The sequence below is a fragment of the Hippichthys cyanospilos genome, chromosome 7 (genome assembly GCF_059441005.1).
Source record: "Hippichthys cyanospilos isolate Australia breed blue-spotted pipefish chromosome 7, RoL_Hcya_1.0, whole genome shotgun sequence".
Classification (NCBI taxonomy): Eukaryota; Metazoa; Chordata; class Actinopteri; order Syngnathiformes; family Syngnathidae; genus Hippichthys; species Hippichthys cyanospilos.
Window position 1 is genome coordinate 20,113,034 of NC_142375.1, and position 27,930 is coordinate 20,140,963.

General features: G+C 38.3%; 1 protein-coding gene across 4 annotated transcripts; it reads left to right on the forward strand.

Moving 5' to 3' along the window:
- The first annotated feature begins 16,353 nt into the window (after positions 1-16,353).
- On the forward strand, positions 16,354-27,770 carry sun2 (Sad1 and UNC84 domain containing 2). 4 transcript variants are annotated; one of them, XM_088418550.1, is made up of 17 exons: positions 16,354-16,512; positions 18,623-18,731; positions 18,821-18,906; positions 19,024-19,410; positions 20,090-20,137; positions 20,344-20,400; positions 20,492-20,566; positions 20,644-20,774; positions 21,759-21,809; positions 21,919-21,954; positions 23,301-23,492; positions 23,599-23,700; positions 23,919-23,985; positions 24,952-25,067; positions 25,162-25,332; positions 26,084-26,173; positions 26,625-27,770. In XM_088418550.1, the coding sequence occupies exons 2-17, from the start codon at positions 18,625-18,627 to the stop codon at positions 26,739-26,741; spliced, it is 1,833 nt and encodes a 610-aa protein (XP_088274676.1). In that variant the 5' UTR covers positions 16,354-16,512; positions 18,623-18,624; the 3' UTR covers positions 26,742-27,770. The 4 variants fall into 4 exon arrangements, with proteins under 4 accessions (XP_088274676.1, XP_088274673.1, XP_088274674.1 ...); XM_088418547.1 differs by having other exon boundaries at positions 16,355-16,512; positions 23,572-23,700; XM_088418548.1 differs by having other exon boundaries at positions 16,397-16,528; positions 23,572-23,700.
- The last annotated feature ends 160 nt before the right edge of the window (positions 27,771-27,930 follow it).

Here is a 27,930-nt window from a genome sequence, read left to right on the forward strand (position 1 = left end):
TCCGGATTTACTACACCGTCCTCCATGGGAAAACGCCAAAGTATTGTTGCACCAGAGACCAAATTCCTGGTTGAGCAAAGTGGCCCGAGACTGTTTTCCAGGAAGCTCACTGTCTCGTTTCGGGGTCACGGCAAGGCGGGTCACGACGGAGGTCAAGGTTCATGATGGATTCTTCCGCTCTGCTGGTGCAGAACGGCGGAAGCAGGCCTCCCCGTGCGGCTATTCCTGGATGACACAAACGCGCGTGAATCGTGTGTATCAGCTGGAGTCTATGCTAAAGTTTTAGCTTGCCAGTGTGCAAAAACAAACAGGTTATGCAAAAAGTGCTTACCTTCAAATTTGCCTAAAATGGCCAGTTCAAAATAGTCAACTTATGTTTCAATTTTTGGTATGAGTCCTTCAGACTTTTTTTTTTTGTGTCTTATCATGATGGACGTGTCCAACCATTTTTGTTTTGATTAGTGAAACTGCCCCCCCCCCCCCCCCCCCCCCCAATAGGGTTATAAAAGTTCCCAAATTTTTATATCGTTAGCTTTTTAGTTCTTGAGTTATTTTTTTTTCCCAAACACACTCTATTATAGTTTGTAGTTTTCTTATAGTTTGTATTAAATTTAGCTTATATATATAAATTCAGTACCAATATTCTTTACTCACACACAATAATAAAACACACATTCCTAGCAATTTAATGTCGGTCATCTGTCTTGTATACTCGGTACTAATTCATCAGTATTTGGACAAAATTTGGACATTTTTCTGTAAAATGACTCCAAGAGGGCTGCTTCAAACCAAAATGATGGATTTCCTGTGTCTTAAAGTGACAATATGTAAGATTTAGACCGTTTTTCCTTAGAAATGAATAAGTGAAACGATATAAACTTCAAAAACTTGCAAATAAATAAGTATGCTTAACAACCAACAGTATGTTTTAAATATAATTGTATGTCTAGTTATCATTAAAATATATTACATGGGGGGTGGCACTCCTCTGGAGGTTGTAGCTACGAACAGCTGGAGGAATATTGCATAGTGCTGCGTTTACCGTAATGCCCTTAAAGCGCCCGAAATCTTACACATACTCCTTTAAGGGCATGGATTCTTGCAACAAAACAACATCTCTGGTAGTCCTATTTTAGAAAGCACCAGGAAATGGTAAAATAAGACCAACAACAGACTTCCTGCGTTTTTTGGGGCATGGGCATTTTTTTGTTGAGTCTATGTCAAAAAAAAAGTAATTGTACTGTACTCGCACGATGAGTATTATCAAATTTGTGCTGCTCAAAGCAAAACCAATTGGTCTCGAACGCTAACAGGCTACAACTGGTTTTCACAAGACCGGAGGCGAAAAGTGTAAACTGACTGATTGAGTGAACTTCAAGTATGTCCAGACAGCCAGTTGCCAAGTCATGAAAGGTCCCAGACAAAATCTCATTTATTTTAAAGAGGCTCCTATTGCTTATCAGCCCTTTGAAGGCCACGTTAGGCACGCCACTCATTTTCTCATTTGATTAACTGCTTTCACCTGTGTTGCCGCTCTCTCTTTCTCGCTTCCTCTTCGTATCTTCCATCACCATCTTCCCGTTCTTTCTTCCGACCAGTGAGCGTTAATTAACTTCCCGTCCGATAGCCTGATCTAATTAGCAATCGCGCCGCACGTCTTTCCCCCTCGCCGTACCGTCGTCTCGTCTGCACGGAGGAGCCGCAACTCCCGGCGGAGTTCAAACCGGGGTCACAGACTTAACACACCTCCGCCGCTCTTTCCGCACTCTATCGGGAAACTTCGCTCAGCACTTTAACACGAACAAGCACAGGTACATATTTGAAGATGGTGCTTCCCAGCAAAAGTTTGGTTTGGGCAAATGGAAGACGGTTGTTTCTGTCACAGGCTGTCAAGATTCTTGAGACAACAAGATGAACTTCAATGCATATTTCTTGCCAACTGGTTCCACAAAATCGGAATACGTTGAATTGAAACGTAGCAAGTTGGGGTAATATTAAGTTGAAAAAACCTTAACCGTATTTACCCAAATGTAGGACGCACTCGTGGATAAAACGCACCCATGATTTGAGGGTCAAATTCTGGTATTTGCTATGTTACCGTGTGTACCTTATGTAATGTACCGTATTTTCGGCACTATAAGGCGCACCTAAAAGCCTTAATTTTTTTTTTTAAAGCTGATGGTGCGCCTTATAATCAGGTGCACCTTATAATCGGGTGCGCCTTATATATGGATCACTATTGAGATTGGGATTTGTAGATGGGGAATGAACTGATAAAGTGAGCTTTACCTGTTTCTTTTGTGTGTTTACAGTTGAACAAGGTTGCTCATATTGACATTGAGTTATTATGCTATTTAAAGTATAGAGTTATTATTGTTATTACTTTGAGTATTACTATATTGTGATTGAAAAAGTTTTCAAATATGTCATTAATTGAGGGTGCGCCTTATAATCAGGTGCGCCTTATATATGGATCACTATTGAGATTGGGATTTGTAGATGGGGAATGAACTGAAGTGAAGTGAGCTTTACCTGTTTCTTTTGTGTGTTTACAGTTGAACAAGGTTGCTCATATTGACTGAGTTATTATGCTATTTAAAGTATAGAGTTATTATTGTTATTACTTTGAGTATTACTATATTGTGATTGAAAAAGTTTTAAAATATGTCATTAATTGAGGGTGCGCCTTATAATCAGGTGCGCCTTATATATGGATCACTATTGAGATTGGGATTTGTAGATGGGGAATGAACTGATAAAGTAAACTTTACCTGTTTCTTTTGTGTGTTTACAGTTGAACAAGGTTGCTCAATTGACATTGAGTTATTATGCTATTGAGAGTTTAGAGTTATTATTGTTATTACTTTGAGTATTACTATATTGTGATTGAAAAAGTTTTAAAATATGTCATTAATTGAGGGTGCGTCTTATAATCCGGTGCGCCTTATATATGGAAAAAGTTTTAAAATATCTCATTAATTTAGGGTGCGCCTTATAATCTGGTGCGCCTTATGTGTGGAAAAAGTTTGAAACTATGTCATTAACTGAGAGTGCGCCTTATAATCCGGTGCGCCTTGTAGTGCGGAAAATACGGTGCATACAACATATGTCAATGCAGGTAGACATGGGCTTTAAAATTTACATTTTCATGTAGTTATTTTTTGTAATTTATTTGTTTGTTGTGGGTATAGTGAGCGAGATCTGTTTCTGGCTTGCTAATGTAGTGGGAGGAACGCTTGAGAGCGCAAATGAGCATTGGGTGCGATTTTCAGAGAGTTCTGTTAGATGTAGATGTAAACCGAACGTAATTGTTATCGTGTTTGATCAGCTCCTATCCAGGTCGCAATGTAAGGGCTGTTAACCCAAACCTTGTGGGAGCCTCATGGTCCCTAACCTGCTTCATGACAAGAATCAATTGTTTCTTGAAAGCTACTGTAAAATAAACAAGGATGAACTTGAAAGTTGGTTCGGTCTGCTCGCTTCTTTTATTGAAAATAATGCGGTAGTTGCAACCAACAAGCTGCTCGTATTAGCTGAGGTTTTTCCCCCTGACTGCTAACTACCAACTGACTGCTACTAGTCTAGCTCGTCTCATTACCGTAATTACCATAATAATACATCCGATATCGAAATCTATTCTTTGAGTTACCGTTTATAGGATGCACCCTTACTTTTGGCCTTTGTATTCCAAAAAAAGTATGTCCTGTATTTGCGGAATTACAGTAACATATGCACATAGTTATATTGTACCCCTCATGACTCTAAAAAATAAATAAATAAATGGAAAGTATGTTTTAAAGCGGGGAACGAGGGAGTAGTTGGTTGACGTGAGGCACATGGGAAGAAAATGGAAGCAGGCAGACGATGCAGTAGGAATGAGAGGAAGGTCTGAATCACGACGTATTGTTGCGGTTTTTCCCAGCATCAACACCAAAGGAAGTGGAACGTTGTCGCTAAATATACAAAGGGCACAATGAAGTAGCAAATGCGGGGTAGGTGTGGAACAGGGACGTCGACGCGAGTGCGACCTGTTTGAAGACTGTGAGAGTCATACACGAGTGAAGTCATAGTTTAATGGTGGTGATGGATGTTATCACAACAAGTTGAGGTGGAAAGGTCACAGCATCTCATTGGAGTGTTCAAGCATGGTTCTTGAGACTCGAGATGTCTGGCACGTGGGCGTTCAGAAATGAACTGAAGTTTGCGAGGTTTTACCAATGAGTTGAAACCCCCTCACTGAAATGTTACTTTTCATGATAAAAGTATCCAAAAAGGAAGTAGCTACTCCAAAAGTCAAGTGTTTTGTTCGTGGAAATGGACATTCTGGCAAGTTATTTCGAATAATTGGGTAGCAGGCACCCAGAATCGAGCTGGTATCCGGTGATCTGTTGTCAAATTCCCTACGACTGTCCAGGGTGTGTAGCTTCACCCTGCACAGACTACGTTTTTTTTTTCAGGAAAAAATGAATCGATAAAAGAAGTAACTACTTCAAATATCAAGTCTTTTGTTGGTGTACTAGGGCATTCCAGTAACATACTCAGAAAAACTGGGGAGGGGACAGCCAGAATCAAACTGGGACCCCTGATCTGCAGACAAATGCTTTAACATTGAGCTATAGACATTGAACATTTTTTTCAGTAAAAATGAGTCGCTGAAGAAAGGGGCTACATCAACAGTCAAATCTTTTGTTGATGGACTAGGGCCTCATGGCAAACTGGGGAAGGGGCACTCAGAATAGATGTGGGACCCCTTGTTCTGTAGTCAAATTCTCTACCGCAGAGTTTTAAACCTTGTACAGACCAAATATTTCTGAAAATTTAAGAAAGTAGGGACATTAAAGGCGGTGCTACCAGAAAATTTGGTGTACATTCCAGGCTATAACTTGGAACTAAAGGCATTCAGTAAAAGGACAACTGGGGAAGGGGCACCCAGAATATATCTGGGACCCCTTGTTCTGTAGCCAAATTCTCTACTGCAGAGTTTTAAACCTTGGACAGACCAAATTTTTCTGAAAATTTAAGAAAGTAGGGACTTTAAAGGCGGTGCTACCAGAAAATTTGGTGTACATTCCAGGCTATAACTTGGAACTAAAGGCATTCAGTAAAAGGACGTCCAGATTTGAGCAAGTAACCTCAGGGTTCCTGCAGAACAGCCGTCTCCAAACTCCGTCCTAGTAAGAAAATGTAAATGAATATGGACATCACAGATATGGCCCAGGTCTGGCCTGAGGACCAAAAGGTTTTTACATTGACTTATAAGCCCTAATGTGACTTTTCATGACAGAAGTATTGCAAATGAAAGTAGCTGCTCCAGAGGTCCAAAATGTGATTATTGGATTTGGGCATTCTCCTCAAAGACTATGAAGTAGACAGAGGGACCCCAGACTCAAGTTGGGGACCTCCTGATCTGCAGTCAAATGCTCTACCACTGAGCTTCAAGTCCTTCATAGTTGTTCTCCTGACAAATGTGTCTATAAAGGAATCTGTGGATTTGGATTTTCCAGCAATACCTTGGGACTAGGAACAAGGAGGTGGCCAGATCCGAGTTGGGGAACCTCTGGATCTTTGGTGACATGGAATTCTCTTGCCATCTCAACCAAGTTTGACGTGTGGAGCTTTTTATTGGACGATAAATGTTCTACGGCTGGTTGATTCCTTGGGGGACATATTTCTCCTGTCAAGCAAGTCCCAACTCACCAGTTTTAAAATCTTTCTGCTTGATTTGTCCTTGTAAAGGACTTGAGGCTACAGAAAACTACTTTTGAAAATGGGCCTCTTCATCTGTAGTCAGTTGCACTAAAATGGAACTATAGTACCTCCGTCCTTTTGGGATTTCCCAGCTAAATTTATCGATAACGCAATGTCATACAAAATCAGACCGCCACAGATGAAGGATTACAGAAAACTGAGAAGAAGTGTTTAGGTTAAGAGTGTAGTGTGAAGTTCTAGCCCAGACTTTTCCAGACAATCTTGTTTTCCTCCAACAAACACAAATGGCAAACAGGCTAAAAAAGAAAAAGCCCTTCAGTTCACATTGCAGTGAATGATGAACACACTCCTGTACTCACCGTGTACACACACACACACACACGTCAAGCCAATGCAAATAGAGATCACACACTCACTCACAGGAAATATACTTCCCCGATCTGACCATCTGGGGAAGTTTTTGCTATTTTTTTCATGTGTGTATATATGCACAGTTGCGGTTTAGGAAAAGTCTATACAAAGATGTGGAAATACGTCAGGAGGAGGCCAATGACAAACACCGGCGAGCATCTCATCCATTCACTTACAAACTCAGCGCTTGGGTGTTTTTTGATGTTGAATTGACTTCCATCTCTTCCCGTAGCTGTCAAACTGTCTGTCCTCGCAACTTCCTGTTTACACGGGACCACTTCCTTTCAAAATCATAGCAAAAAAATAGTTTGCCCGCAATCTGTCCAGATGAATCCATAAACAATAATAAATATAAAGAAGATGAATAACCAAACGTCTCTTCGGTTCCTCTGAAGTATATGATCAATGGCAAAAGAAAATTAGAAGCTTAAAGATTCCCAATCGCTTTTTCTTTTATCTCTCGTAGATAACGTTTCAGAGTTCAGCTACCAGCTCTCTAATATCCCGCCACACAGGTGTGTTTTAATCTCCTAAATCCGATAATAATAACAATCCTGATCTTCAACATCGCAGCTGGGCGGATGTGTGTTTACGGAAGTGATGCAACTCAATGTCAAGATGTCTGCACCGCGCTGGATGAATTCAAATTTAAAAATCAGAATTAGCCCTTGGGGAGTATTTTGTCCAATGTTTTAATCTTGACATCAAAGGGGAAGTATTGAAAGAAGACACTAGGGAGCTGAAATTTCACCCAGTGAATGATAACATGTCAAAGTTCAACATGGCACAACAACATAGTTAACACACTAACACGGGTGTGCCATTTCTTGGTTAAAATACTATGAGAATGATGTTGAAGAAAATGACCACAAAATGGTCAAAATACAAATAAAAAACAAATTCTCCATATAGGGTAATCCCCCGCTATATCACTGTTCACCGGTGCAGTCTTGCTTCATCACAGATTTTCTGCAAAACATGTCACATTGCTGTGTTGAAATAAATAATAAATCCGTGGGAAAAATTGGCCAAAATATTGATAATTGTTTTCCATATTTGTCATTTTATTTAACACAATGCTAATCAAATAAATAAATAAAGCGAGTTATTGTTGATTGGCTGAAATTCGGACCTTCCTAGGTCTCAACGACAATCGATTGTCTCAAATAATTCTCAATCAATTTGATAATCAATCAGTCGTTGATTCATTTTTTCACCTCCTGATTACAGAAATGTGACAGATATAGAAATTTTGTTCTGTGGATACAGCAGCGTTAAATCAGCAACAACAGACCGCAAACCTAAATGCCACAACTCTCCTAGCAACACAACCCAGACATACTAGATTGACAAATCCTTCGATTCACAGGGTAGAGCAGAACCCAGTAACACGCAAAGAGCATACACACAAAAAAAGAGGAACCGACCCTTGGGTGACATCGCCTCTCATACTCGCCCTGGGTCACCCAGGGGTCACTAATGACGTTGTTGGTATACATACTCGAACTTCCCATGAATGAAGGGACTTTCATTGCTGTTAAGCCAGTTAAACACGGGTACGTGTAGGCACTTTTTAATGCTGTTTCGACTGCACTTTAAGAGAAATTTACATCCAGCGTTCACCTGCATATATATATATATATATATATATATATATATATATATATATATATATATATATATATATATATATATATATATTCACTGAGTCACAAAATCTCTGTTATTGTGAGACTTTTGGTGACCCCTCCGCTTGACTGACCGTCGGACCATTTCGCATTTATATAGGGACATAAGGGAATGAACACACACAGTATAGACATTTGTCTATCGTAACCAGCAAATGGCTTTGTAACTAGGGCCAATCCTAAGGAATAAAAGAGGACTGAAACAGGATGGATATCAGACCTGTAGGAGATCTGTTATGATGCACATCTATGTCCATTCTCCTCGTGAGTAAAAAGGAGTCCAAGTCGCTTGTCTTCCTTCCTTGTGTTTTGTTTATGAAATGTGAAAGGTACTGCATTGTAAAAGTCCATCCTTAAATACTTGTTAGGGCATTGCGGTATTTTGTTGTACATAGATTTGTGTGTGTGTGTGTGTGTGTGTGTGTGCAACACATCTGACGTGACAGTTCAGAGGCATCAGAGTGGGTGACTAATTGTGCCGTCTGTTCACCGTAACACTCACTCACTCACTCACTCACACTGAGATTACGCAATCCCTATCAGGATAATCTCCTTGGCCCTGTATGTTTTTTTTTTTTTGCCCGAACATCGACACGTCTAGATTATGTTATCGTCTGGTAACTCATCCCTTGCCTAATTCTTAACCTCCACTTACTCCATTTTTTCATGTTTCCCATGCTCACTCAGCACAGAATAAAAATCATAATCTTGGAAAATTCCAATTTGACTCACCAGCCCTTATCCTGAAAAAAATCAAGAAAATTATCCTCCCAGATCAAAGTATCTATGGCATTGAACCCTGATGTGAGATCTAAATTTGTGTTAGCTCCCTTGTACGCAAAAGTGAAAATAGACCTAGAAATACCCTTTCAGTTATCTTTAACCTTAAAGATTTATTCGACCATCAAGTGTCAATTTTTTCAACGCCAATTGTTTTTATTCAATTCCAGATATTTATTTTTTCAAAAAAGTTAAAAATAAGTTGTAACTAAGTTACTCTAGGACCTAACATTATCAATTAGTTAAATAAATTAAATACAAGCATTTAATTACCTAAAGTAATGAACTAGCTTATTACTTAATTAGGATTCAGTTACTTAAGTTTTTATGATGACAGTCTGTTTTATGAGCAGAATATTTCCATTTCCATATCTTTGTATGTGATCATCAATGAAATATGAAAATACCGCATCTCTTCAACACGAACTCCTGCCGATGATTTTACATCTTAAGCGAACGTCGGATGTTTCCCAACACGTCACTCGACAGCGTAACTCACTTGTGACGATTGTTTTGATGTGTCATTGTGAATGCGTGTGTGAGTGTGCGTGCATGTTTGTGTGTCACGACTTCAGGCAAGACTGTTGTTTTCCTCCGCTTAGGGAGCAGCTAAGCAGCGTAACAAGTAAAAATCAAAACATAGGCAGCTGCACACAATGGATGAATAAGACCAGAAAATGTAAAATGAAAAAATGTCACTAATATATATATATATATATATATATATATATATATATATATATATATATATATATATATATAGTTTTTGGTGAAGCAAAATAATAATAAAGGCTTGAACGGCGCTCACTGTTTTACGAAGCGGTCTACCATGTTGCCATAATCGTTTTGTAGCCGCACCAGACAGGACATGCGGTCGGGGCTCCAGACATGAGCTCACGGGGAAAAGGAATCAGTTCAATGGCCTGACAAATGTGTACTGTCTGCAAATGTCAGGTGAGGGTGTTAATACATGCAGAATTAAATGGAGGCCATTTTAAGTGTGCATGTGGTTCCGGCATGTTAAAAATAGCCTTGTATGTTTGTTGGTTTTTAATTATACCTAGTTTTTATTTCCGTTTGACTTCAGGTTGGATTTAGTTATTTAATTCGTTCTTCTTTATAAAGAGTTCATTTAATTTGATTTTTTTTTTGTCAATGCTTTGCTTTAGCATAGTTTTGTTTTAGTTTTTTAATACTCATTTAAATATTTCTAGTTATTTCACCTAGCAGATGATCTCTGTTAACTTCACAACCAAACACAAAAATAGCTGTTTGTGTGTTTTTTTCTTTAAAAAGTTGCCTGATGGCTAATTTTAAAATAAATAAATACATAAGTAGAGCCAAGTTACCTTTATATAAGTGAAAGGTTTTGAAAATTGTTACAATAAGACCATAAAAAAAAAAACCCTTTAACAACGTCGGATTTGGAGGAGAAAAATGTATTTAAGAATTTAAATAAAGCTATTGCTACAGTATTTGAAAGATTATATTTTATCGAATAGTTTTACTTTAATTTCAAGATTTTACTTGAGTTCATATTTGCTACAAGCCTTGTTTTAAGCCTTAAAATAGATGTTGAAAATTGTGATTAAATATGATTAATTAAGGAGGGTTTTACAATATATATTATATATTATGATATATTATTAATTGTTATATGTATGTGTGTGTGGAATAAAAAGTTATTTATCAATACATGGGGTTTAAAAATTTTCTGGAAAAAAAATGAAACAGGGTTTCAACTTCAGGTATTGGCACTTTGTCAATGTATAATGAACAAAAACAAAACAAAAACAAAAAAAATGGAAAATTTCACCATCTGTGTGCCAAGGTCATTAATGAGAGTCTGCACATGTGCCGATCCACTCCATAAGCATTTTTTTGTATTTTTAGATTCTTGGGGCTAACGACGTCGTTATAGCAACGGTCAGACTTAGAGGCCGCAGGTGATGGGCTAGCACCTTCCGGGCCAACTCATCGCAACACAATCTCAGGAAGCCGACGCGCAGGAAAACGGCGTTTTCCTTGTAAGGGCCCTTTGGAGACGACGGCCTGAAAGTCGGGGCGCTTTCTCGCCTGTGATGTCACAGACAAAGAATTCCCCCCTCGGCCCGACTGCGGGGAGGCTTTCGTTAATTATTGACAACGCGCGACAGAGAATTTGTATCGCACGCTCCAGAAAGTGTGTCATTTACAATGTCTGGAGTTACTTTCAGTGAGTCTTAGTCACACGGGTGGAACGGCGTGTTTGGAGGTAATGATTAGCTCTCGTCGGTAAGCCAGTCAGATTCACCTTTCCTGGATTTGCTGAAGAATTATTGATCTTGACTTTGACGCGGTTTCTGTGTTCAATCATCCTTCGGGAGTTGGTTTATTACTTGGTTTGGTAGCTAGTTTTGTATAGCTAGCTGGCTGGGTTAGTTGCTAAGTGACTCCGTTGAGTGAGTGAGTTAGTTAGTTAGACTATCTATCTATCTATCTATCTATCTATCTATCTATCTATAGAGAGAGAGAGAGAGAGAGAGAGAGAGAGAGAGAAAGAGAAATAGTTATTTTTTCATGTGTGAACTATTAACTGGTTAGTTCTTTAAATCCTTAAAACTGTTTTGTGTTGTTAGTCTGCAAACTATCAGTTAATTAGTTAGTTGAATTATTCTTTTGTAAATTTAGTTAGTTAGTTAGTTAGTTAGTTGGTTAGTTCAATTAATCATTTGTGAACTGTTAACTCCTCTGTAAACTGATTTTGATTGTTCATCTGCAAACTATCAGATAATTAGTTAAATTGTTCATTTGTAGACAGTTAGTTAGTTAGTTAGTTAGTTAGTTATTTTAAATTTTTTGTTCATGTTCATTTGTAAACAGTTAGTGAGTGAGTTAGTGAGTTAGTTAGTTAGTTAGTTAGTTAGTTAGTTAGTTGTTTATTTTCAATTTTTTGTTCGTGTTCATTTGTAAACAGTGAGTGAGTGAGTTAGTTAGTTGGTTAGTTAGTTAAACTTGCCAAATGTAGTTAGTTAGTTAGTTAGTTAGTTAGTTAGTTAGTTAGTTAGTTAGTTAGTTAAATTGCTCATTTGTAAACTGTTGGTTGGTTAAATTACCAATCTGTCAAGTTCACTTTTCAATTGTTCATCTTAAACTGCTGGTCGGTCGGTCGGTTAGGTAGGTAGGTAGGTCGGTAGGTAGTTAGGTGGGCAGATGGGCAGGCAAGTTTATTCATCTGTAATTCAGTTTGTTAGTTATTTAGTCTGTTCATTCATTGGTTGGCTATTTTATTTGTTGGCACAAATACAGGTCACAGTTCTGGAAAACAAAGCTGTGCTGCTGGTGGGCCTATCTCATGGAAGATGTCCTGACTGGCCCACTACCAGCAATGCAAGAGATTTGGGGTCACATGACACTCCCTGTAACAAGTCACCGTGTAAACTTGAATTATTACACCTTGTTGTTTTCAGTTTATTTTTCGTTTTGCAAAAGTGCTTTGTGCAGTAAGCACAATTACTCCGGCAAGTTCTTTGCAACACTTGTGACCCGGCGCACGTCTCTTACCATAACACTCCCGCCCTTGCCTCAAGCGACTAGAGTGACTCACAAGTATGACATCATCGCGGTGAGCTCACAGTCTCACTGGATGAAGACGGGATTAAATCTGCTGCTGCCGCCGCTGCTGCTGTCACATGGGTCACCAGAGAGTTTAGGATTGACCACGAGGGGCTCAACAGATTAAGACGCGGGTCATGCTGTTGCTGCCAGCCAGTTGAACTCTGCTCGTGACCCAGATTGGGTGCGTCAGTCAGTCAGTCAGTCAGTCATGAAGGGAAAATGAAGCCTTATGAAAAAATTGAGGTTTTTGCTCCTCGAGATTGCGTTCTTGGTTTAAATCGGCAACAGAATACATTTCAACGTCCAGTGTCCGAGTCTGTATTATTAAACCAAGAGCACCACCTAGAGGGATGAAAAAAAATATCACAAGTAGCTCACGAGGCTCCGTTTTCCCGTCACTACTCTTAAGCGAATCTAAGAATTTCCCGTTTATTGTAGATGACAATGATATTTAAACACATTACAAAAAAATATTGTATTCATTATTTAAAAATTTGCAAATTATTTTTCATAAGTTTTTATTGTGAAAAATCTGGCATATAAATTTAATTTTGACAAAATGTGATAAAATATTGTTTTTAAAAAGCTGCCATTTTGTTAGAAATGATGTTTCAAGTTAATTACTTATTTATTTATTAAATTACTTATTTAGTTTTATAATTAAACAAATATAGATATTAATAGATTATAAATAAATACATAAATGTTTTAAAGGTTTTATTATCTAAATAAATTACTCACATTTTAAAAATTTTATGCTAGTTCAATCAAAAATATTTTTTTTTGCTAAAATGTACATCATGTTTATTCAAAAAATAAATAAAAAATCAACAGCATATCTGTTGAGAAAACTAGAAATTGATTTTACCGCTTATAGTTTTTTATGTGAAAAACAATTAAACTATTTTTTTAATTACAATTCAATATCAGCCACATTTCAGCAGTAACTCATGGCAAATAATGTTTTTATTCATTTCATTTGAATCAAATTGAGTTAATGATACATGGTTTATTTCCATTTCCCCTTTCTATTTTCTTTTTTTTTTTGTTGGCAGCCATCAAGACGGGATCCTGTTTATGCACATTCCACTACTTAATAGAGGTCATACTTAGTCATCATCCAGGAAAAAAAAAAAAAAAAAAAAACAAGACTCAAGGCTGGAAATGCCCCCCTTGAGCTATTTTTTCCCCCTCAAAGTCACTGCACTTTCCTTGTGTGTGTATATGTGTGTGTGTGCGGGGGGGGAGGGGGGGGGGGGGGTCTACTACCTTAGCAACCCTATCAACAATTGACTGGGAGTGTCCGTTTTAGGGGAAAGCCCTGAGAAGTGGGCGGGGGTGTCTGCAACGGTAATTTGACATATTTGGTATCTGATGCACATTTACTGTTTCCGCATTTTGATTGGTACTCAAATGCATTACAAATGGGAGCATTTGCACTCTTCTGCATGGTCACACTGTCAAATCTCAGGTGATAATTATTTATGCGTGGCCGCATTTACAGGTCTCGCCATCTAAATTTAAGATTTTTACCAGACGTACGCCATGAAATATTCAGTCAATGTGACCTAGAAGAACAGGCGAAACAAAACAAGCATTTTGGATCGCTGCAGCTTCGATGTCTGACTGCATTTGAATACGCCACATAGTTTGCGGCTAACGTTAACGCTGACGTCTTGTGTCGTATTGTACAATGACATTGTAATTGACGAGTAATTTCTTAGCGTCCTTAATCAGCATTTGGATATGATTTTTTTTTTAATGGTAGTTTCTCAGCATACTTAAACTGGGGGAAATTTTGACCCAAATAAGAGTTTTTTTTGACGTTTCTGATGTGTGATATCAAAGGAAAAGCATTAAAAAAAAAAAACAGGATAAAATATTGCATAGATTGTCAAAACATGACAATTTTCAATATGCCACGCTGCCGTCCCATCTAAATGCTCACAAACGGGAGATTGAGAGGTACACCCCATGGGTGTCAAATTTAGCCCATGTCGGGCTCATTTACTGCCATTCAAAATTGAAAATACTGTACTGTCAATTTTAGACATGTTGAAAACCCGATGTTCCATCATGCATTTCCCACGATTTTTGCATGAATCCTTTCAACGGCAACTCGCGATTGGGGCTCAATAAAAAAATTTGTGCTGACACTGCAAAACTACCAGGTGGCACTAGCGGGCCTAGCGAGCCTTTCAATGACTTTGATGATTAGCTTAGCCTTGACTTCAATAATGCAAAAGTCTTCAAAAGTCATAATACTCTAAATATTACATAATTCTATGTATTTCAATTTCATAAATATATACATATACATCATAGCTACTTATTGCATGTTTACAAATTTTGCACATAAACCGGGCATAGGGCCCCCCCCATATATATGGATAGGGCCGATGCCACTGAACATTTTGAAAGGATGACAAGATGACAAGATTTGGACTACTGATCTAGGAACATCTACCAAAAAGCATTACAAAACACTGGGTGGCTAAAAATGACCATAGATTGTCTAAACAGGTTTTTAATGGTGGTGTGTTGATGTTGATAGCTACTTCATAAGAGCCAAGTTGCAAGGAGAAGTATAGCTTGCTGATAGCAAATTAAGGCTGCAAACTTCAAAATAAAAACATTGACTTTATATAAATCCTTACTATTTGGTTATTTTCTGTCTGTTATGCTTTCTTTACCTGTTTGTTCATATTCCACAAATGCAATGCTAATCAGAATCATCGTATAATTTTGGGGGGGGGACTTTTTAGCACGCACACACACACACACAAATACACTATTTTGATCACATTCCAACTCACTGACTTCGGGTCAGAAACGGGACAGTCTGCATGAGTGTGCGTTTGTTTGCGCACGGCGGTTGTGTCTGGGCCAGCCGACCGGCAGATAAGCGGAATGGGCGAGGTCGCCTGGGTGTTGTCGGCGTCCAAGCGAAAAAGAGAGGAAAAAAATGGCACACATGAAAGAGGGCACAAAGGTCCCCCGCTCCGCTTTACCGCCGGGAGTGATGAGCCTGTCGGGCCTTCATTGTTGAGAAAGCCAAGTCCTGCCGCTGCGTCGCCTTCTCGCTCGGGCCGGCCAGAGGAAACTGCTGCATAACGATAACAAGACACAAGACAATGGGTTCCGCAGGCGTAAACACACATAGTGTGTATACGCGCGACACACTTCAGCTCTGGGGTCGGGGGGCCTCGTTGCCAATAGTCTCCCGACCTTTTGTGATTATTTCGCAAATATGCAACAATACGGACATACCAGCCACGTTTCGGAGTGTTTTCCTCCCTTTTTGGAAAAGGGGAAATTTGGGCTGTCACACCTTCCTCTGCATGCTGTTTGTACGCCTGCTTGGATTTATTTTGGGCTATGCTTAAGATTGATAGTATACGGTGCCGGACAAAAGTTTGGAAACACTTTCATATTCAAATGGCCTTAAACTCATTCAATCCATTCAAGATGTATTTTTACGTTTTTTTTCATGATTATATATTTAAAAAACTTGCAAATAACTGTTTTAAAGGACCAATAGTATGTTTTAAATATAATATAGGTCTAGTTATCATTAAATGATATTACGTGGAGGGGTGGCACTCCTCTGGAGGCTGCCATGTCTGTTCTAGCTACGGACAACGATAAATGCAGCACCTCCTGCCGTCCGTAATGAAAAACGGTCTGAATGATAAACTTTGTCTCTTTAAGCCCTTTATCTCTATCTAACACAAGTTAAATACCTTCTGTGAAAACTTTGCCAGATCGTCTTTCGGAATGATTTTAAATTTGCATTTTCTTTGTTAGTTTAACTCATGGAATACTACACAACAAACATATGCTATGAGTAAATAAACGGAACTTTTTTTCTTCCACACGTCGTCTGCCAATTACAATTTAACTGACGGGTAAGTAGTGCCCTCTTGTGTCGATTAATTTAACTGCATCTAAAAAAACTGCATTTTGAGCGTATGCATTCGTTTTGTTGTGACTGCAGACCAAGTGCGTCAAGTTTCCGCTATGGCTGTCGAATACCGGAAACAGTGTCACACGTTTATGAATCCTAGCACGTCTTTTAGCCCTGTCCGATTGTAATAAACGATGACGTTAAGTCAACATCACTTAACATGAAGCTTGACTGAGAATAATAGGTGCTTTTAACGCCACTCAGTCAGCAGAAAATTGCTACATTTTGAATGACTAGTATTACTTTTGAGCCTTCAACCGGAAGTAGCTGTCTTGTTTCCCCGTACGTTATCATAACTGGAGTGCTGTCAAAACTCGTAATCTTGTTTGCAAGTTGGACAAGACCACGCCGGCTGTTGAAGTAAGTTAAGACACGCGTAAGTCTTTTTAATTAATCACTTAATGACTCAAAATGCTCTTTTTGTCTTCCAGGTGTTTCTTTTTTGGTCTCGTTTTGCTAACTGTTAACGGAGATCGTTATAAACAAACACACCGGGTGGTTTTTTTTTTTTTTTTGTCTACACGGCTTTTGATAGACAGGCGTCATTTAATTACGTTTTTTTAAAAAAAATCGTTTACGTTTATATGTTGTCCTTGGTGACAACGCCATGCAACTGACTCAACTGACTAGTTTACGAATAGTCCTATTTAAAGGTTTTATTACGATATTCAAGGAAACTCACGTGAATAAAGACGTCTTTTTGAGTGGGGGAAATGCGCAAATATCTAAGGGGAAAATACCTGTGTTTTTAAAATGGGACACTAAAAATAGCGTATTATAGTTGGAGGAAAATTGGTGTACTTTTCCATATTTATAAGAAGTTTGATGTATTCCGAAAAATTTATAATTTATATTTTTTAGGTAGTTCTGAAAAATATTATCGTCGTCAGAGTTGTAAGGTTATAAAGTCAATGTTTTTTAAAAAAAAATAATTTAGAGATTCATGTAGTAATCATTCAATATTTAAGTCATCGCAAGACTGAAAAGGTTATACAGTCTTGAGAAAAAGTTAAGACAGTTTTCAGGTTATTATGATAATTTGTCAGAATAAAGCAGTATATTTATTTTATGGAGAAAATGTTTAAGTTTTAAGTCGTGTAAATGTGTCATTGTATTTTAAAAAAAAATGCAATACTTTCGCGTAGGTTTTGGGGAGAAAAAAGTGACCTTTAGCCTTGTGCAGTGTTTTGATCAGTGTGTCATTCCACATAATTCTCACCGTAGTTTATACATTTTCGAGATTAAAATCATTATATTGCACAATAAGGCCTTATTTTATCCAGATGAAATTAAGTTGTCGGTTTTTTTAAGTTGTGAAGTATGTTTTTGAGAAAAAAAGTCGTTTTTTTTTCTAAATTCTTGCAGTATTTTAGCTAAAGGACAGAAAACACGTAGTGCGTTTTAAGTGCCATGTAGAACTATAGGCGGGTGAAATTTCAGCTCCCTAGTGTCTTCTTTCAATGATATCACTTTGACATGCAATGTCTTTGATATATATATATATAAAAAAATAAGAAAAAATACGATTGGATTCTTGTAAAATTACAACCTTAGTCTTTTTTTTTTTTTTTTTTAACCAGCTTTTAACAGCTATTTCCTTTTTCAAACAGACAATTGCGCTTTTGTTTGATTCATTCCCCTGGCACTTTTTCCAAAGTTAATCACATTCCCAAAAGTTATTTGCCAGCAATGTGTGGTTTGTCAAAGGTACGGCCAAACCCATTTACGTTTTTCTATTCCTTGTCTCATTTGGAAGAATTATATAGAAATTAGCAGGAAGTGTGCAGTTTCAAAGTGCATGTTTGTTTGATTTCATCCAGAAAAGAAGTGGCTAGCTAAGCGCCACTCAAAATGCCATTTCAAGTATGGAAGAGGATTTGGGGGAATTAAACCCTGCTCCCCCCCTACTCTGTGCCCTTAGCGCAATTGTTTACAGTTTTGGATAAATCTTTGTGCTGGGCTAGAAGCAAATGGGGCGCAGAATAACATCAGCTTTGGGAGTTTGAGCTACAGCCGCGCTATGGCAACAATTCCTCCGCCTCAAAGAGCAAATTGTTGCAATACTGACATCATGTTAACTTATGAAGTCTTTACATGCAAATGCGCAGGTGGCCTGTATTTACATTTAATGACTTGGTTGTTTTTCGCGTGCTTATCGTTGAGTTGTGGCCCGTCATTCTTTGCTTATCTAATTTCATCTTCCGCCCTGTAATGAAACCATCTTAAGGTTCACAAAGACTTCCTGTCCCTATTTTTTTTTTGCGCGTGCGTATGCCACCGCAACTTCCTTTTCACTTCATCTGCTACTTAGTTCTGTCATACCGTAGGTATCTGTAATATATATATATATATATATATATATATATATATATATATATATATATATATACAAATAATGGAAATGCTCAGAAAAACGCCCTTTTTTTTGCTTTTTGAAACACAGTTCAACTGACTTGGATGTCTTTGTCAGTCATGTCTCGTAGGAGCTGTCGCCTGGCGTCCACAGGCTACTACAATTCAGATGACGAATCCGACTCGAGTAGCGTGACCAACATTTCCTACCGAGAGAATCCCGTCAAGTGAGTAGCAGTGGCGCAAAATCAAGACTTTTTTTTTTTTTTTTTCCTGTCGAATTGCGATTCCTGATGCTTGTTTGGTTTTCCCTCAGGGTTTTCAAGAAGAAAGTGAGGACCCGCAAGGCGGCCTCACGCACCGCCGCCAGCACGAGCATCTTACAGCCGCCTTCCACCAAACGTCAGTGTATAAAGTGAACCTATAGTCGGTCGTCTGTTGGACTGAATTTAGTCAATACAGAACTTCGTATATGAAATCAAAATGTCAAAACTGATATTGAAAATGTCTTCCTCTAAGCTCGCAGACCTTCCCTAAGCACCCAGACAGAACTGTCCATGGGGAGCGTGTCCTACGCGTCCCCCAGGGCCACCGCCCGCCCATCCCTGATCTCGTCGTCGTCGACCCTGCCTCAGACCGCCACAGGCTCCCCGCGGCCGCCTCTCGGGAGGCTCCGCAGCTCCGGCCAGGCTGTTGTCTACCTCCGCTCGGACCACAAGGAGCAGGATAAGAACTGCGTGGACAGCTCGGGCTACTCCTCCTCTGAGGGAATCAGCCTCAAACCTCCATCGCCTACTATCACCAAGTCCGTTGCCGGCATCAACATCAGCAAAGTCAAAAGTAACAGGATGCTGCCCAGTTTGGCATACAAACACCGGCTCAACAGTGCCCTCTGTGGTGTGAAGGGTAAGTACACGTGTCGGTGTTTTATTCAAACTATACACTTTGCACGTGTTTTCCTAATTTTGTAAATGCTTTTAAAAGTGTAGTAATTAAAAGTTATTTATGATTTATATTTTCTTCAACCACTGAAATTGTCCGGTGGCATCAGTTCTGTCCATACATATGTAGGTTACATTTATTAACACCCGCAAAAAATTGAAAAACTGTATGGTCTGTCTTTGTAGCCTGTGAAGTGAAGATGACACTCCCAAGCCATTAACTGTTCTCTACCGCCACCTACTGTCTTGAGGTGTAACACAAGCCAACAAAAGAATTTACAGTTTGCTGACAGTTTGACCGCCACTCAATGGAATGTTGCAAAAATCGAAGGAAAATCAACGTCATAAATCCTATTAAAATGCATCTAAAAAATTATAATTATCATGGTTTTATATGGTCCAAAATTTGGACAATGATTATTTTTGTCCACAAAATCTTGTACATCCAGCTGCAATTAACCTAGAAATGTCAGAATTGTTGCGTTTTGAAATTTTTCGTGTTGTAATCACCTGCTAGAAATTTTAGCTCACATTTCTTTTATATCATAAAAAAAATCAAAAGGAATTTCCATAATTTGTAACAAGGGTTAACAAAACTGTAGAATAATACTGATCTTGTGCTTTTTTTTGTTTTGCTTTTACAGATTCTCTATCAACGCTGACTGCAAAGATAAACCGCATCACCGCTTTAGGTACGAAATACTTTTCATCAAAAGAGTTATGAAAAAATCTGAAAGTTATGAAAAGTACTTCAGTGTTTTTCAGGACTTCATCAAACAATGTCAGTGAAAGACCTGCAAGCTAAACTTTACAGTTGGGCTATATAATTGCAGATTGTTAAAATCATATATATATATATATATAAATAAAATTAAAATGAACTGTAATGTGTTCACAGGTGTTCAAATTAGCAGACAGCCGATGGTGCAGTTGCAGTCACTTTATCGAACTACCGGTAACCAAAACAAATTTTTCCTACATTAAAGTAGTCATTCTGCTATACAATATCTGGAATTAAAAAAAAAAACTCAACTTTTCTTCTGCAGCAAATAGAAACTTCATCAGTGCCCAAACAAAGAAGACCTGCACTGTCTTTATCCTTGTATTTTTTGTATCTGCCTGTAAGTGACGCAAAATCACACCGGTATGAGAGAAACCTGGTAACAAACATGACATGTTCTGCCCTGTTCTTGCCCAGGTGTTTGGTTCCTCCCTCCCTTGTTGCCTTTAGCTTCTTTCACGGATTTTCTTAAGTCTCATTCGCAGACCACCAAGCAAATGCTGAACCCCGGTCTTTATTCACACAACATGGAATACTCACCAGAAACGGTATGCTTTTCTCCTAAAGCAGGTTTTCGACATCTTCTTCTATATAACCCTTTAAATTTCAATGATAGAGACGGAGATAACTGCTCACATACATTTGAACAAGGCTTGTGTTTTCATGAATGCTTTCAGTCCACTTGGGAACACAAAAATGAATTGCAAGCCCTTGCACATTAAGGTTGAAGTTGAAATCGTAACTCCAGTAGGGTTGACCACACAAAAATGGGTGGATTGTGTCAGGGATCCATCAGGTTGTAAAAACTGTAAAAAAGTCTCATTTATACTGATAAACTGGGAGACAATTTCTGGTAACTTAGTTAAATATTGCTCATTTTTACCCTTGCTGGATTTCACCCAATTTGGGTTCCTTTTACTTTGCAGTATTTTTACAATTTTTTTTGTCATTTTCTTCCACATCATTCATTTATGCGGCCAAATAGTTCATTTCTAGCAAAGAAGCTCTGAATTTTGACTTCTTTTATGTCTTTTTTTAGCCCTTTTAACATGGCTCATTCTGTTTACCCCTTATGCAGTATTTTGACCATTTTTGGGTCATTTTCTTCCACATCATTCTGGCGCATAGGTGTGGAACTCCAGTCCTCGAGGGCCGGCATCCTGCATGTTTTCCGGTTTTCTTTCCCCAACACACCTGATTCAAATGATTAGCTCATTAGCAAGCCCTGCAGGAGCTTCCAAACGATCCCAATCATTTGAATCAGGTGTTTTTGAGGGAAAAGGTTTGAAAACATGTAGGATACCGGCCCTCGAGGACTGGAGTTCCACACCTGTGTTCTGGTAATTTAGTCAAGGGATGCCACACTTCCGACAGCGTGATAACTAACTGGCTATGCCATATTAAATTTTACACCATCTGGGTGAAATTTCAGCTCCCTAGTGTCTTCGGTGATTTAGGGCTATATAAATAAAATTTGATTGATTGATTGATTGATTTTTTCAATGTTTTCCCTGTGATGTTTTGTTTTCCAGGGGCTTGTCACACTGCCAAATGATATACAGGCAAAGGTGCAGCATCTTCTGGTAAGAAATCCATTGTCTTTTACATATAAAGATCAAATGTTAGTTGTTGTTGGAGGATGGTATGCAAAAAAGATCAAATGTTTGTGAAATATGACTTTTGTTGTTGCAGGATGGTATGCAGCAGAAGGAAGAGATCCTCAACAAGGTAAAAGTATAACTTGTGTGCTTCATTTCGATAAATTCAAATGCACAAATTTTTGTATGGTTTGCGATTCGCCGGCAGCCAATCCACTATTTACTGGGCCAACCTCATGTGTGATTGGTTGGAGGGTTCAGGGTTTTTGACTAAATTTCATCGCTAACTCATGTGCTACCAATTACGGCTATAGACATCAAAGATGAATTTTAACTGGGACGTCCGATTGTTGTCTCATTATGAGTCAAAAATCCACGTTAGGTTCATTCGTTTTTCACTCGGCAGTTGTGTATTGCAGTGGGTATAAAAGAATAACACACTCCTCTTCAAATGTCAGTTGGTGCTATTCTATTGTTTTTTTTAGAGTGAGAATGAGGAAGTATAAAATAAGCAGCTGAGAAAAAATTTGCACAAATATGCAAACTCATTGCTGGCATGTGTCTGTCTTGAATATTAACAACCCACATTGAAACTCATGGTAGATTGGAGTCTACATTTTGCGAGAGGAAGTATAAAAATAAGCAACCTAAAAAAAGTGGTCGCGCTTCCTCATAATTTAGTTCTGACTGAATCAATTTCATTCAAAATCTTGTTAAATGGGAGTCAGCAAGTGATTAGAAAATGAAGCCTCATGAACCTCTTGTGATACCGTTTTGCTCCTCTAGAGGCCACTCTTGGTTTAAAGATGAATTGGCCTGACGGGCATCCGTGAAATATTTTGGCTTATTAATTAAAAAATTATGGTAATTTATATTACATTGTGAATGTATTCATGACTCGTCAATAAAGCAATCATTTCAACAAGTTTTAATACTTTTTTTTTTAAATGTAATTTTGAAATGTGCCAAATAGACCCACGTAATTCACGAGCGCTTGAATATTTAGTCATTAAATATGTGGCAGCATTCTGTTTGAGAGAAATTAGCCATGTGGAAGCTAATAAAATTCTGACTTGGATAATACACAAAACGGAAATACCGTAGTTCTATATATTATCCAAGTCAGAACGCTATTTTATTTTGAAAACTGACCGGATCCAGTTAGATTCGTTTCGGTCACTGGAGCGACAAGCAAATGCTGTTGGTTTATTTCAAATACATTCATGCAAACACATTTTTTAGTTCGTTTTTATCTATCTATCACATCTAATAAACTTTGTCTTTACAGAGTTCATTCATTCCCAGGTTCTTATTGGCAGTATTTTTTTTTTTTATTTGCAGAGTAAAATTATATTTGAAATAGCTAGCATTGGACAAGTTAACAGTATAAAATGTTTTAAAATAATTTATCGTCCTTTATTTGTGAGTGTCCCCCTCACCATTCAAAAGATTTTTTTTTTTTTTTTTCGGTTTCAGATGAGGGAAGAATTCAAGGTGGAAATGCAGAGTATCAGGGACAACGTGAAAACGGTTGAGTCCAATACCGCGGTGCATTTGGACCAGGCGGTCACCGAACTTGGCAAGAAACTGGACAATCAGAAGCAGGAATTTGAATCTTTTTCCAAACTTGACCCCAGAATGAAAGCTTTAGAAAATCAGATTGCAGAGGTAACACATGCGATACGATCAAAATGCATACTTTGTTTTTGCCGCGCTGCCTTTGGCGCAAACGTCTTTGTGATTGCAGTTGTCAAAGGATTTGCTGTCAATGCAGTCACAGCCTCCAGCGCTGCCATGTCCTGACACCCCCCCCCAAAAACAGCTCACGGCAGATCTCCAGCAGGCCATGGAGAAGTGGCTCACAGACCGCGCCCAGGTAGTGGGAATGCTTGTCGTCCGTTTGGATTTCTGATCGTTGTGGCCAAATAATGGACAAAATCGAAGACAAATTCAGCAGTATTTTTTTAAACGTTTTTTTCTTGCGGGGTCTTCAATAAATTGGCGTTTCAAAGAAGTTTATTTTTCTGTAAAGGGCTTGTGGATAAAGCTCCGCATCACAAAAAAGGATAACTGTCTTTTATGCTTATCACACAGGCGGAGAATGCAGTCAATATACAGCCCTTCGCTAACAACATGGCCGACTTTGCTCTAGAGACTCAAGGTAAAACTCTTTACATCAGGGCTGTCAAACTTGTTCCTTCGAGGGACCGTATACGTAAAAATAAGACACGAGGGCCATTTGTTTTAAACTTGCACAGTAAATATAAACAAAGCAAGGAATTACACGTTGTTGATATAATGTAATTATTTTAGAAACTGCTGCGTCAAAGCTTTCTGTTCAAGGTGATGAAGTGAATTAGGATTTTTTTTTCACCTTTCTAATGGAGTCTATGAGCTTTTTTTTTTTTTTATAACGTTGCGGGCCATGTCAGTGTATTTTTAGCATATGTTCTGGACCAAAAAATGTGGATACTGAGCCACAAATGGTCCCCGGGCTGTAGTTTGGACACCTCCTGGATTTGTATAAATGGAGACTTGTAATATAATATATTTGATCTATTTTATCTCATCTTTATCTACCAGTGTTTAATCTAGTCTAGATAGAGAGCTAACTGTCCATCCCATGTCACCTTTTGCATTTTATTGTATACATTTTTACATATGGTATATGTGTGTTTAATGTTCAAGTGCCAGTGAGATTTGTATGAATGCTAAGTTAGATATTTTTAATAATATACATGTTTAGTTAGTAATTTTGACTTCCTGCTTGCATCTTTTTATAGAATGTTATTATATATCTATCTAGCTAGCTACATAGCTATCTTGCTAGCTAGCTAGCTATATCTATAAATACATAGCTTGCTATAGCTAGGTTAGTAATTTGGACTTCCTGCTTGCATCTTTTTATAGAATGTTATTATATATCTATCTAGCTAGCTACATAGCTATCTTGCTAGCTAGCTAACTATATCTATAAATACATAGCTTGCTATACCAACCTAGCTACTTCAAATATCAGCTAGCTAGATAGCTAGCTATCACTTAGCTAGAGCTATCCATCCCATGTCAACTATTGCGTTTTATGATAGAGATTTTGACATATGATGTAAGTGTATGTTATGTTCAGGTGCCGGCGTGATCAGCACCCGCTGTTCTGAAACGTATCATATCCGCTCAGCATGTCTGAGCTTGTTCGGATTCCCCTTGTGGTACGCGATGGAGAGCCCGCGCACTGTCATTCGGGTAATAGTCTTGTGTTTGTACGCGTCTCGATTTTTCTTTGAGGGGATCCATCCGCGCCCACTCCAACCATCTTCACACCCTCGTCCTCTTTCAGGGTGAGCCGATACTTCCTGGTAAATGTTGGGCCTTTCACGGTGCCCGCGGTACTCTGGTCATCGCTTTGTCCCACCCCATAAGGATAACCCATGTGACGCTGGACCACGTGCCTCGTCAGAACACCCCCACCGGCCAGATCGACTCTGCGCCCAAGGATTTTGAGGTCTATGTAAGTCACCCAAAACATTTCTTTACTCCATTCCCAGCGACGTCGCGCAATACGAGCCATCCTTTGCTAGAATTTTTAGTCTTCGTTGGTGGACAACCCTGCTGTAATAATTTGAGCCATCTAGGTGGCATGCAAATGACCTTTGGAAAAAGGCCATGTGAAGTGTAATTGCAAAAAAATGATTGGCGTCATTTTTTTTCCAGGCGCATTAACCTTTATAAACACTTTAAAAAAGGAGTTAACATATGTTGAAGGTTGATTTATTTTTATTTGCATGTTAAAAAGTGTGGAAACACTGCCATCCAATGGTCACAGTTATCACTACAGTGCTCATTTGTGATTATATCAGGTAAGCATTAGTCAAGGGTTATAGCTCCTCTCCATAAAAACGAGACATTTGACCAGAATTTTATTATTTATTATTGTTTCTATTTGAAAAGACGAGAATTCCCGTCCAGTGGCACTGAATGAGTTAAGAAAATAGAACAATGCAGTAACACATGAAGGTTAACAACTTGAACGATTGAAGTATTGTATTCTTTATCCTCTGCATAGAACAACTGATATTAGTGCCGTACTGTTGAGCTGGAGAGAATTTGAGACAGCTCCATAAAGACTATATCCAAATATTAAAAATGAAGCAGAGATTTCTCTTTGAACATTTCAATTTGCTGTATTTGATATATTTGGTATAGTTAAACTCCTACAGTAATGGTGCTTGTGATTTGTTTTTGGTTTTTTTTACCTTCAGGGACTGAAAGACGAGGTGGAAGAAGGAACACGATTGGGAACGTTCACATACAACAAGGGCGGCGATCCCACGCAGACATTTGAGCTGCCCGTAAGTTTCCAAGCCGCGCCTCTTTGACCTTTAACCTCCCCAGAGCGCATTTACCCTTATCTAGTATTTTGTCCGATACTTTGATCTTCATACATCAAAAGCATTGCACATCAAAGGGAAAACATTGAAAGAAGACACTAGGGAGCTGAAATTTCACCCAGATGGTGACAATATGTCAGATTTGAACTTGTCAAAAGAAGACACGAGGGAGCTGAAAATTCACCCAGATGGTGACAATATGTCAATTTTGAACTTGTCAAAAGAAGACACTAGGGAGCTGAAAATTCACCCAGATGGTGACAATGTCAGATTTCAACTTGTAAAACTATCACACTACTTGGAGTGTGCCATTCTTTCGATAAAATGGGGTGAGAATGTTTTGGAAGAAAATGACCCAAAATGGGTCAAAATAAATGAAAGAAAACCTGACAAGTGCCCTTGCCTCACGCAGCCCAGCGACGTCATCTACCACGTGGTGGAGCTCCGCGTCCTCAGCAACTGGGGTCACATGGAGTACACGTGCCTGTACCGCTTCCGAGTGCACGGTACTTTGGCCATGGCGACATGATGGCGCCGCCCCCCCCCCCCCCCCACGAATCAAGTGGTGAGTTCCACCACTATGACGGCACTGATCCTTTTTCAAATATTATTATTCAATAGAGGTCAATACACTTTTGCGAAACTGGTATTCCAGCTTGGATTTTTGTTGAAGGATGTAAATATTAGTTAAAAAATGATTCACAAATTCTGTCCCTGGTACTGAAATACTTGAATACTTTTTTTTTTAATGGGTTAGGGGGTCCTTCGTTGACCTTGTAAAAAGCACTTGAATTTGCTATGAACGCAAAGTTTTAAAAAGATGAAAATGTTTTTTGTGTGCACTGTGAAGTGAGGATACAGTTCAAATCATTAGTAATGTGATGAAGTCACCCCAACAAATTTCTGAATTTTTTTAGTGCTTAAAAATTAGATTATTCAAAGGAAAGTGATGTTACCAAATGAAGTACAAAGTTGGAATTCATACCCTCGAATCTGCTAGGTAATAGCCATTAAAAAAAAAAAAAAAAAAAAAAAAACGCCCTCAAACATCTTTTTTTTTGGTCTCACAAATTACTTTAACCACTTTAGTTATTATCGACCCCATGTTTGTTTTTGTTTTTTGTTGTTTTTTTAATTCAGATTTTTAGTGTGGTCTTTGCAGAAAACCAACTTGATACTATTGATGACACAAGGTGGTATTAAATGTTTATCATTCCAATATATCTTATTTAGATGGCACTTTTATGGTTGACATTTGAATGTTTTCCAGATGAAGTTAATCTCGTTCAAAATGAATTGTGCCGCAGCTATAACGAATGAATACAGGGCGTTCTTGAACATGTAGAACAAGGCAGTCCTACTTTGGATCATGAAAAACTGCAAAGTTTTATTCATTGAGTTTCTAAAGTCATGTCTGTGAAAGTTAAATTTGTATGGGAAACAATTATGTTTGTATGGAATTTCTTGTTTGATATTTGGTAGGATATTTATAATGCTTTGAATGTTGTATTAATCTTTTGAAGGTATGAAATAAATTGGTCTTTGTTCAACTGCCCGATATGTTTTGCCTTATTGTAGATCAAGGTAATTAAGTCAATTGAACGTTCATTCTTGGAAAGAAAAAATGAAAATCAGAAAAGAAAAAAAGGGGCTAAAACACAGTAAAATAAAATGCTAACGTCCATGCGTTAGACAAAATGCTTTTTGCTAATGGTGTT